Raw genomic sequence first — 12,969 nt, forward strand, 5'->3', positions numbered from 1 at the left:
GTGTAACTGAGTGTATAAGTAGCCCATGAAAGTTGTGGAGCTTGGTGATGTGGGAGTCTGGTTCCTACCTTGTACCAGATGCTACCAAGTTTAGCTTTGACTCCCCTGCAGCCATGAATCAGATTAAGAAGAGATACAATTGGTATGATGTACACACTAAATATTTTTTAAATATCTCATAATGTACCCTTTACATTTCAATGACAACATTTCATTGGTCATATCTGAATTCCATTCAAGATAAATACCTCATGTTCTTTGACTCTTTAACTTTCTACAATATTAAGTCATATCACATGCTAAAACATGATCAGTTAATTTGAAAAAAAATTGTTTTAATGAGGAAGAAGACAGCTCTCTTTTATTTTTTATTTCTAAATCAGACTCTTTTTCACAGTGTTGTCCCAAAAAAAATGAAAATTGAAATCGCAATTATTAGTATTTGTTCCCACAATGCTCCACCCACAGTTCAGTACTTTGTTGAACCACCTAGTGTAGCTATTACAACAAGTAAAAAGTCTCAGTTAATTCTGCACAATGTGCTGGAGAAGGATTTACCTATTCTTCTTGGTGAAATTGTTTAAGTAGTATGAGTTTTTAAGGTAATACTCTGAACCTGAGCAATGCTAGCCTTATATTTATACAAAAGGAATGAAAACTCATTAAATCTCACAATTCTGACTTTTTCCTTTTGGCAAATTGTTGAAAGATTTTCAATTTGGTTATTTATTTGTAATGATGTATAATGTTTCGTAGATGAATTAGAAAAATTCTTTAATATATTGTCAGTTTAGAATCTGAGAAAATAAAATGTTAAATAACTTTTTGGGCTGAATACCTTTTCAGTTCACTGTAGGTATTTTATTACTAGAACTGTTAAAGTAACTATAGTTTTGTAAGACTAAGGATAAAATGGACAAATTAATACAGCTTTGTAAATATATTGTCCTGTTCCTTTCACAGCTTAAGATGCGTGCCGGAGGAATGAGTGACTCCTCTAAATGGAAGAAACAGAAGCGTTCCCCTCGTCCGCCTCGACACAACCCTAGAGCAACCTCTGGCATGAATGATCAACCAGCTGTAGCTGGAGTATCTTTACAAAATGTAAATGGCATATCATCTGTTAACACTCATCCAGGTAAGGGAATAGCAGTGTCCAAGAAACACTTTACAAGTTTAAAACAAAAAAAAAATTTATTGTATTGTTTGGTTTAGTTTCCTCCCACAGTCCAAAGACATGTAGGTTAGGTGGATTGGTGATTCTAAATTGGCTGTAGTGTGTGCTTGGTTTGTGGGCGTGTTTGTGTGTGTCCTGCGGTGGGTTGGCACCCTGCCTGGGATTGGTTCCTGCCTTGTGCCCTTGTGTTGGCTGGGATTGGCTCCAGCAGACCCCCGTGACCCTGTGTTCGGATTCAGCGGGTTGGAAGATGGATGGATGTTTGGTTTAAAAATAAGTCATATTATGGTAGTGAAATTGTCCAAGTGTCTTGCTTTTTTATTTCTTTAGTGACTGGCTTGTTAATTTTTCTGAAAACAGTATTGTATGTGTGTTTGTTTTGTAGTTGCATTAATATATCCTCCTCAATAATAATAATAAAATATATGCAACGGCTACAGGGTACATCATTGGCAAATTTTCAGTCTGCCCTGTTCTTTGTTATTTTTATATGTAGGATTGCAAAGAGAAGCCAAGTTTTGGTGTATCCAGCTTGGGGATAAAAGTGGTGTCATCTCTAACGGAAAAAAAAAGCAAGTTAAAGTAATATTTGAAGGTGCTGGAGAGTGATCAATTAGTAGTTTTTCATAATAAAGTTGAATATAAATGTTTACTTATTTTAGTGCTTAGCACTATTGTTTCTCTTACCACTAGATTGCTTTGCAAAAGATTATAAACTCATTCTATTTTGAAGACCCTGTAACAGAGAAGGGATCTTTTAACAGTGTGCAAAAGCCTTCATGAAAATCAAATACAGGTTAGGAGACACGGGCACATCACAGAGAGTCAAATGTCCATACAGAATAGACTCGACCTAATGCCAAGTATGCAGACATTTTTCATATGATACAACATGGTACAATATCTTAAATCTTATTCCAAGTCAACAAAATATATGTGGAAAGACTGGCATACTCCCATTATGCCTGATGTGTATGATTCCTCAGTAACTGGATCACACCCGCTTGTTCCCTTTTTTAAATGTGGGGACCATAGTTCCAGTCTTAAGTGCAAAACTGAGGTAGTATGTTTGCCACCTTTTTTTTGGAAACTATGGATCTTTTTAATTGCTGTAATAATCTAACCAATTGTAAGGCAAATTGGACATTACACAATTTTACTAGGCTCAGTGAATCTTTTAAAAATTAGCTGCACCCTCCAGCAACCCCTAACATTACAAATGAACACTTGCTTGAGTGGCAGAGCTGTTCAACAGCTCTACTGTTAGCCAACATTTGTTTAACTTGCTTTCTAAATATCATCTGATAACCAGGGGCCTCATGTATAACGCCGTGCATAGAACTCACACTATAACATGGCGTAAGCACAAAAGCGGGAATGTGCGTACGCACAGAAAAATCCAGATGCAGGAATCTGTGCGCACGCAAACTTTCACGTTCTTCCACTACATAAATCCCGATCAGCGTGAAAAGTAGCGCACGTGCACGCGCCTTCTGTCCCGCCCCAATTCCTCCCAGAATTACGCCTCTTTGAATATGCAAATCGATATAAATAGCCTTCTGTGAAAAGACAATGGGAAAAGCTCGGGGGAAAATATAAGATTTTCAGCGAATACCAAGTGGAGGCAAAGGAAAAACGTACTATTTGTTGGTTTAAACAGTGGTATAATCAACAAAATTAAGTTGATCGAGTGACATAGTGTCGGAGTAACTCGAAAGCTCAAGTTCACAAAGTCGCACAGTGCCCGAAATAAAAAAGAAGTCACATATCAAAGTCGGCGTGAAAAGGCGAGTCGTAGCACACCGTCTGACTGTCATATGAAAGCTTATTAGGGTACAGAGAAAAAAAATAGGCACACAGTGGGGAAAAAAGCACGAAATGTCAACTTTAATCTCGAAATTTCCACTTTAATCACATAGTTTATCTTGTCATTAAAGTAGAACATCATAAACTTCATCTTAAAATCGTTTATTTTACTAGTTTCTCAAGTAGCACGTTAAATGCTTTGTTCTGTATTTGATCTTCTATGTGCTCTGTGTGTGTGAATCACTACGTGCTTCCGTTCTTTCTCTTTCTCCAACAGGACACAGAATCCATTACATTCGTGATATTACAGCTCTCTGAATAATTAAAATACTGAGATGTATACGTGATATCTTTTTCATGATGATAGGAATGAAAGCATGTTATTAAACATGGGAACACGGTGGCGCAGTGATTGTTCATATCTCACGCAAGAGGCTTGCTGCGCCATGTGCGACCTTCGATGAAATAATTTATTACAGAAGTTCTGTCTCTTTCAAACGTACTAATCTCCAATTCCTGTCCTTAGTTTTCTTTCTCCAAATACCCAATCACCACACAATCAGCTCTGTAATAGACGTTAAGCCATCTGTAAGCTTAGAACGCAGATTCTTCAAAACTTTTAAGGAACATTGAAATATCTTCGTAGCACATGTTTAATTATTCTATCCGTCTATCCTTCCAGTGTCACGTCAGCACCAGCAATAATACAGCACAAGGCAGGAGCTATCCGTGAACTAGCTAGCGCTGCGGCACCGTGTCCTCACATGTTTAATTATTAACAATACAGATTATTTAAATAAAGTTAAAAGTTTTATCTGTATACTATAAGCAACATATTTTGCTGCATTTCATCTTAAAAATGATATAGTCATCATATGCGCTTTATAAAGTGACGCAGGTTGTGCAATATTATAACTGTAGTGCAAGTTTACAGTGGGGTACCGGTAATTGTACTTTTAAGTACAAACAGTTCTACAAGGAGCACTTGATGGACTGATTGAGTGCGTTTATAGTTCTTGGGATGAAACTGTTTCTGAAATGCGAGGTCTGTACAGCAGTGGCTTTGACGCGTTTTGGCGTGGTTGAGGTAGTGTGTGCTTGAAACTGCATACCAATAATTCTCTTTCCGATCAGCTGCTGCTGTGATTCCCCACTCAGATAAAGTGATATAAATACTCCGAGTGGTGCAGTGAGAGTAATATGGAAAAAGATGATCCGCTGTGGGAACCCTTAACGGGAGCAGCTGAAAGAAGAAGAAGATGCAGTGAGCGTAACAACGCTAAAGCAGTTATGGTATTTGTAATACTATGGCTATTTCCTGGACCATTATATTGCTACAGGTTAATTACAATCAGATGCATTACACTAATAAACAATATGCAGTTAATTTCAGTGTATTTATAAAGCCGCGTCAGGAACGTGGGTCTAAGATAGAAAGGGTGACCACACAGGAACAGTAGCACTGCTTTGACGCTGGGTGCCGCCAGTCTGCAAAACCGAGCGGAGAAATTGCGTACACCAGGGTATGAGGTACCGTGGAAATGTGCGTGGCTTTACGGCAAGTTTAGGTTTTATACATGCGATTTCAGCGTGGAAACGTTCGTACGCAACATTTCTGTGCGTACGCACCGTTTATACATGAGGCCCCAGGAGTGTTAATCAGTTGATCAAATTAATCCTAAATGAAAAAGTCATGTGAAACCAAAAACCTCCAGAAAAAAAAAACTTAACAAAGATGTGTTTCTTCAGTGTTTTAATGTTCGGCTGCCTAGTATCCCAATACATCATATTGGAAGGAAGAAAGAAGGTCAGGAACTGAATAGTGCCAGTGCGAAATATGGGGGGAAGAAGGTGGGTGGTAAAGTGAGACCCAGGTAAGGAGTGTGTGGCCAACACTCGAGAGGGCTGAGGGTTGCCCCTGCTGAGCAGCCTGGGTGCAGGAGCAACCAAACCACTCCAGTAGGATTCCTCTGCATGGTTGAGTTATGTTGGTGGTAGTCGGGTGGCATTAATGCTCAGTGTGGTACCCTGTACACACGAACAGACTGGCAACAGGGTCCCTATTGGGATCAAAGTGTTGTCTGCGCCTGCACTTGGCTAACGGGTTTTATGGATTATTAATTAGGATGGTGTGATTCACTTTGTTTATGGATTGATTTTAATAAAAGCACTGACACTTATGCACCAACCCCTTGTTGATTGTTTGTGTCCTCATTTGCTCAGCTCAGCTCGGTACATGACTGTGACAGTTACAGGTTGAAGAGGCTCCCAGAAGCAGCCAGTGGGATGGCGCTAACCTGGACCATTACAAATGTTGACAGTGGTGGGATTCAAACCCATGCCTCCTGAGGGACTGTAGAGGACTTTTTAGAATTTTGTACTTTTAATGGACTATTTATTTCTTGCTGATTTTATTGTCTTTAAAGTTCTTATTCTTTTAATGTCCGTTTTATTTAGAAGGTTACTGCAAGAGGCTGCTGATGAATATATCGACAGAGTAGCAGGGAGAGCTGGCACTTGTGGGCCTTGATTGACGTGACAAAGTACTAGCTATTCCAATGCAATCTGGGATTTATAGTATTAGTGGGGCATGTACTGTGTACCAATGGGCCTTCTCTGATAGACATAAGATATGTGTGAGCAACTTTTCTCTGTGATGAAGTTGAACAAAACATCACACAAGAATCATCTCACTGATTCACACCTTCATTCAATCTTGAGAATTTCCACAGCTCAGACCCTGACCCCAAACATTGATGAACTTGCAGCCAAAAAAAGGTGCCAGGCATCTGGCTTGGGTTAATGTGCATCAGAGCATCAGAGAGTGTGCTTGAATGGATAGATTTTCTTTTTGCTGTTTTCTCCTGTAATTGCAAGGTAGAATGTTAGTAGACGTATGTTTGGATTTTCATTGCAGAAATTTTTTGGCTGTTTTGATGGCCTTCAATAAAATGTTTTAATTAGAAATGATTTAGTGAAAGACTACCGATAAAGACAAATTCATAAGAAATGAATGCCACTGATGTGTCTTATATTTTAAATCCAATCTCTCATTCTTTTTATTTAAACAATAAGCTAGGTTTGTTCTGAATTCTGAAGATGACGTCCTCAGTCAATGTGTTTGTCTGGTAGGCAAACTGGTGTTGGTCTAGATCAGCTGGAATGGAGGTTTTGATATGGGTGATTACTAGTCGTTCATACCACTTTGTGATGACAGGGGTGAGAGCGAATAATCGATAGCCATTAAGACAGGTTATCCTAGATTTTTTTTAAAATGGGCGTAAAGGTCATGGATTTCAGGTACGTGGGGGAGAGAGAGTGAGGTTATGTGTGTACTGTAAATACCTCCACTAGTTGGTCAGCGCAGGCCTGGCGCACACGTCCTTGTACGTTATCAGGACCTTCCACCTTCCTTATGTTGATGTTGTTGAGTGCACCTTATGTATATGTAGGACCAAAGGCTGTGAGTCTCCAGCCAGCTCGGAGCTGACTAGAAGCTGGTTATTGTCCTTGTCAAACCATGCCAAAAAACTGTTAAGTTCCTCTGCTAGGTTGGCATTGTTATTGGCCAGCATGTATTGTATTTCATTCTTGTTTTTGTAATCCGTGAATAATCGGATGCCTTGCCATATCCGTTGTGAGTTTGAGTTACTATCAAAATTTTATGGTCAAAGCAACCCGGTGTAATGAAATATCACTGTTTTACAGTTAACAAAAGCAGCTTCATTCATACTAGGACCTCTTATTGCAATACGAGTGCAGTCAAGTGCCCTGATTATGTTAGGAAAATTGTACAAGGCCGCAAGATTGCCTTTTTATGTTTGCCTGTACATCCACACCACATGGAAATTGAATGTAGTGCCTCATCAGTCAGTTAGTTGCTTCCAGCACATAGTTCAAGAGAATGTGTCAAGCACATAAAAACAACTGGGTGGTGTGAATCAACATTTACCGGTATGGCTGAGTTTCCCTAGTTTAACAAGGGTGTCATCATTTTCCACTTTCTCCCAAAAGTTGTATTCAGATGGGTCAGAGTTGCGATAAGCATATACACATTCTCCTCTTTCATGGAATATTGTGTGCACACATTTCGAGCCTCTTTTTGTGCATACATAATTTTTATAATTCTGACCACAGGCCTTTGTAAAGGTTGATGTGGGTTTAGATTTATTACTAACTTTGCCATGCATTTATTACTTTTCACTGACAAAAATTAGTGTAGAAAAATCCTCAAGCTATATGTGGCAGAACAAAACTGAATGAATAGTATATTGAGAAGAGCCTGTATATGTAGAAACTACAGAATGAGAAAGAAAGAAAAATATGTATTTTTTTTTTTTTTTTTTTACATTTAGTCAGTTCTATAAAGTTTGTTCCACATTATTGTCTCACACTTGTATTTTGAAAAAATATTTTTTGATGATTTCAATGATTTGTGTACCATGTTAAAAATATGGAAAATTCTAGTAACACATTCATGCCTCTTGTTACATTACACATACGTTAACTCATAATTACACACATTCACACTTACATATATATTTATACACAGTTCACAATCATGTGGTTGCAACTCTGTGTGGGTGTGTGTGTGTATGTGTTTGTATATATGTATATATGTATATATGCTCATAAGTTTACATACCCTGGCAGAATGTGTGGCATATTGGCCATTGTTTGGAAAATAGCTATGTAATCATGGTGTGCTCAGGTGAAGCAATTTATTATCACATAATTGTGTGTGTCCTTTTTAACACTAGAATTACCAGAGCCTACGAAAAAACTCGTATATCCGGCCCACCTTAAATCGCTTCTTAAATCCGTTCACACCTCTCCGCCAGCATCCTTTGTCCTCTAAATGTGCTGATAAAAGACAAGCTGCCAGCAGCCGGCTATTCCATCCCCCCACCGACTTAGAACGTGAGCGAAGTTTTCCCAGCTCACGCCTTGATTGATTATGTGGGAGTGAAGTGGAGTTTTACAGTGGAAATAAGAGATCATTATTCTAAAGTAATCTGTGTAAACACATTGTTAAAACAGAAACTTTTTCATATTTTAGTAATAAATGTTACAAAATGAAGTAGGCATGAACTATAGAATATATAAAGCCCGAGTTCCAAAGATCAAATAAACACTTTCACAAAAGCTTCAAGAATGATTCAACAGCTTCTGGGGCGTAGCGCGCTAAGATTTGCCTCTTAGCGCAGAGCAGCTTTTCCTTGCCTCACAGACCTGAGTTCGATTCCCCGCTGGGGATGAAGTGTTGCTTTTTTTTTTCTTTTCTTTTAAACTTCAAACGGACATAAAATTTATACATTGGTATGCACTGTCAGTTACTGAGATCGTTATATTTTCATGTGGTATGCTCCTTTTCAAATATTTTTTTAACAATTGAGACTGCAATTAACAGGAACAACTGTCCTTATAACTTATTTTTAAGATCCATAACACACAGACAGACAGAGCACTGCGTAATAGAGAGACAGACAGGCAGAGAAGTCACTAGATATATAAATAAACAGGGAAGCCACATGTACTGAAAGAAAAAAAGAACAACATGTGCGTTGTCCCTGCTGCACTGAATAAGCGCAGGCGCTCTAACATCACCCCTCCCCCCAGTGCAGCAGGGACAACGCACATGTTGTTCTTTTTTTCTTTCAGTACACGTGGCTTCCCTGTTTATTTATAAATCTAGTGACTTCTCTGCCTGTCTGTCTCTCTATTACGCAGTGCTCTGTTTGTCTGTGTGTTATGGATCTTAAAAATAAGTTATAAGGACAGTTGTTCCTGTTAATTGCAGTCTCAATTGTTAAAAAAATATTTGAAAAGGAGCATCCCACATGAAAATATAACGATCTCAGTAACTGACAGTGCATACCAATGTATAAATTTTATGTCCGTTTGAGGTTTAAAAGAAAAGAAAAAAAAAGCAACACTTCATCCCCAGCGGGGAATCGAACTCAGGTCTGTGAGGCAAGGAAAAGCTGCTCTGTGCTAAGAGGCAAATCTTAGCGCGCTACGCCACAGAAGCTATTGAATCATTCTTGAAGCTTTTGTGAAAGTGTTTATTTGATCTTTGGAACTCGGGCTTTATATATTCTATAGTTTATGCCTACTACATTTTGTAACATTTATTATTAAAATATGAAAAAGTTTCTGTTTTAACAATGTGTTTACACAGATTACTTTAGAATAATGATCTCTTATTTCCACTGTAAAACTCCACTTCACTCCCACATAATCAATCAAGGCGTGAGCTGGGAAAACTTCGCTCACGTTCTAAGTCGGTGGGGGGATGGAATAGCCGGCTGCTGGCAGCTTGTCTTTTATCAGCACATTTAGAGGACAAAGGATGCTGGCGGAGAGCTGTGAACGGATTTAAGAAGCGATTTAAGGTGGACCGGATATACAAGTTTTTCGTAGGCTCTGGTAATTCTAGTGTTAAATCATAATGATAACTGAAATCGCCCAAATGGGCCTGATCAAAAGTTTACAACAACAACAACATTTATTTATATAGCACATTTTCATACAAAAAGTAGCTCAAAGTGCTTTACATAACGAAGAAAAGAAGAATAAAAGACAAATAAGAAATTAAAATAAGACAACATTAGTTAACATAGAAAGGAGTAAGGTCCGATGGCCAGGGTGGACAGAAAAAACAAAAAAAAACTCCAGAAGGCTGGAGAAAAAAATAAAATCTGTAGGGGTTCCAGGCCACGAGACCGCCCAGTCCCCTTTGGGCATTCTACCTAACATAAATGAAATAGTCCTTTTTGTAGTTAGGGTTCTCACGGAGTCACTTGATGCTGATGGTTATACAGACTTCTGGCTTTTAATCCATCCATCATTGTTGGAACATCATGGTGCTTTGGGTAGATGGTGGTGGCACAAGCCACCACCAATAGGACACCGGAAAAGAAAACAGAAGAGAGAGTAGGGGTTAGTACAAATTTTGAATGAATAGTTATTATAATGAATTGGATATACAGAGTGTCAGGATTAAATTACAGTGAAGTTATGAGAAGGCCATGTTAAAGTAATGTGTTTTCAGTAGTTTTTTAAAGTGCTCCACTGTATTAGCCTGGCGAATTCCTACTGGCAGGCTATTCCAGATTTTAGGTGCATAACAGCAGAAGGCCGCCTCACCACTTCTTTTAAGTTTTGCTCTTGGAATTCTAAGGAGACACTCAGTTGAGGATCTGAGGTTGCGATTTGGAATATAAGGTGTCAGACATTCCGATATATAAGACGGGGCGAGATTATTTAAAGCTTTATAAACCATAAGCAGAATTTTAAAGTCAATTCTGAATGACACAGGTAACCAGTGTAGTGACATCAAAACTGGAGAAATGTGTTCGGATTTTCTTTTCCTGGTAAGGATTCTAGCAGCTGCATTCTGCACTAACTGCAAACGATTGATGTCTTTTTTGGGTAGTCCTGAGAGGAGTGCATTACAGTAATCTAGCCGACTAAAGACAAACGCATGAACTAATTTCTCTGCATCTTTCGATGATATAAGAGGTCTAACTTTTGCTATGTTCCTTAGGTGAAAAAATGCTGTCCTAGTGATTTTATTAATATGCGATTTAAAATTCAGATTACAATCAACGGTTACCCCTAAGCTTTTTACCTCCGATTTGACTTTTAATCCTAATGCATCCAGTTTATTTCTAATAGCCTCATTGTATCCATTATTGCCAATCACTAAGATTTCGGTTTTTTCTTTATTTAATTTGAGAAAGTTACTATTCATCCATTCTGAGATACAGGTTAGACATTGTGTTAGCGAATCAAGAGATTTGGGGTCATCAGGTGCTATTGATAAATACAGCTGTGTGTCATCAGCATAGCTGTGGTAGCTCACGTTATGTCCCGAGATAATCTGACCTAATGGAAGCATGTAGATTGAGAAGAGCAGCGGACCCAGGATAGAGCCTTGTGGAACACCATATAGAATATCATGTGTCTTTGAGTTATAATTACCACAACTAACAAAGAATTTTCTCCCTGCCAGGTAGGATTCAAACCAGTTTAAGACACTGCCAGAGAGGCCCACCCATTGACTAAGGCGATTCTTAAGAATATTATGATCAATAGTGTCAAATGCGGCACTCAAATCTAAGAGGATGAGAACAGATAAATGGCCTCTGTCTGCATTTACCCGCAAGTCATTTACTACTTTAACGAGTGCAGTTTCTGTGCTGTGATTTGTTCTAAAACCTGACTGAAATTTATCAAGAATAGCATGTTTATTGAGGTGCTCATTTAACTGCATAATGACTGCCTTCTCTAGAATTTTACTTAAGAAAGGCAGGTTAGAGATGGGTCTATAATTTTCAAGAGAAGAGGGGTCGAGATTATTTTTCTTAAGTAGGGGTTTAACTACCGCAGTCTTAAGACAGTCTGGGAAGACCCCCGTATCTAATGACGAATTTACTATGTCAAGAACATTATCAATAAGCACACCCGATACTTCTTTGAAAAAATTTGTTGGTATTGGGTCAAGGGCACAGGTGGATGGTTTCATTTGAGAAATTATTTTATGTAAATCAGGTAAATCTATCCTAGTGAAAGACTCTAATTTATTTATTATGGAGTACTGGGGTTTCGGGGGATCCTTAGTGTTGGGGAGATATACTATGTTATTTCTAATATCATTAATTTTTTGATTGAAAAATACAGCGATAGCCTCACAGGTTTTACTGGAAGTACTTAGGAGGCATTCCTTTGAGTTACCTGGGTTTAACAGATGATCAATTGTCGAAAATAACACTCTGGGATTACTAGCATTGTTATTTATAATCTTAGAGAAATAGCAGCGCCTCTCAAGACGGACTGTGTTATTGTATTCTGTTATTTTAACTTTTAATATTTCATAGTCAATAGTTAGTTTAGTCTTCCTCCATTTACGCTCAGCTCTACGGCATGTTCTCTTTAAATCAGACACTCTTTGGGTCTTCCAAGGTATAACAATGCTAGAAGATTTTTTAACTGTCTTTTCAGGTGCAACTATGTCAACAGCAGCCCTCACTTTAGTATTAAATCTTTCCACCTTACTATTTACATTCTCCTCGCTATTATAGTTGGCACTATAAACCCTTGAATGTTGGGGCTGATAATTTACATACAAGTTGACACACACAGGTTCAAATTCAGTGTCCACACCTGTAACTTCTTTGATTGTAATCGGTGTCTGTGTATAAATAGTCAATTTAAATTCTTGCAGAGCTGCACTGACCTTGCTGGATACTGAGCCATGAGGAAAGCAAAAGTAGTGTCAAAGAACCTGCAAGAAAAGGTTGTTGAATTGTATAAAGCAGGAAAAGGATAATAAAAGATAACCAAAGATCTGAAAATGCCTGTCAGTAGTGTTCTCTGATGAAAAAAGTTGAAAGTTACAGGTTCTGTTGTTGCCATGTTCAGGTAGACCAACCAAGATTTCAGCCACAACTGCCAGAATCATTTGTCAAGATGCCAAGAAGATGCCCAAAAGCCACTTCAGCTGAAATACAGGCTTCTCTGCAAACAAGTGGTGGTGTTGTTTCAAGATGCACAGTTAGGATGTACTTGAACAAGAATGGGCTGCAAGTTTGAATTGCAAGAAAAAAGCCTTTACTGTGCCAACACCACTAAACAGCGTGCTTACAATTTGCCACATAGAATCAAGACAAGCCTCAAAACTTCTTTGAAGTGATGAGATCAAAATTGAACTTTATGGTCGCAACCATAAGTGTTGTGTTTGGAGAGGACACAATAAGGCCGAGGATGAAAGTACACCATACCTACTGTGAAGCATTGAGGTGGATCTCTGATGTTCTGGGGGTTGTGAGCTACAGCAGCATAGGTAACTTAGTGAAAATTGATGACAAGATGAATGGGGCATGTTACTGGAAAATATTTGAGGACAACTTGTATTCATCAGTCTGAAAGCTGTGCATGAGATGCCCTTGGATCTTCTAACATGACAATGATCCAGAGCACAA

At 38.4% G+C, this 12,969-nt stretch overlaps 1 protein-coding gene across 2 annotated transcripts in view; it reads left to right on the plus strand.

The window, feature by feature from the left end:
- gbf1 (golgi brefeldin A resistant guanine nucleotide exchange factor 1) overlaps window positions 1-12,969 on the plus strand; it is a 338,792-nt gene that overhangs the window by 226,988 nt on the left and 98,835 nt on the right. For both annotated transcript variants that reach the window (XM_051922800.1, XM_051922799.1), the window contains exon 9: window positions 964-1,138. In XM_051922800.1, coding sequence (XP_051778760.1) covers window positions 964-1,138 — 175 coding nt within the window. The remainder of the gene's footprint in view (window positions 1-963; window positions 1,139-12,969) is intronic.

Source organism: Erpetoichthys calabaricus, chromosome 2 (genome assembly GCF_900747795.2).
Source record: "Erpetoichthys calabaricus chromosome 2, fErpCal1.3, whole genome shotgun sequence".
Classification (NCBI taxonomy): domain Eukaryota; kingdom Metazoa; phylum Chordata; class Cladistia; order Polypteriformes; family Polypteridae; genus Erpetoichthys; species Erpetoichthys calabaricus.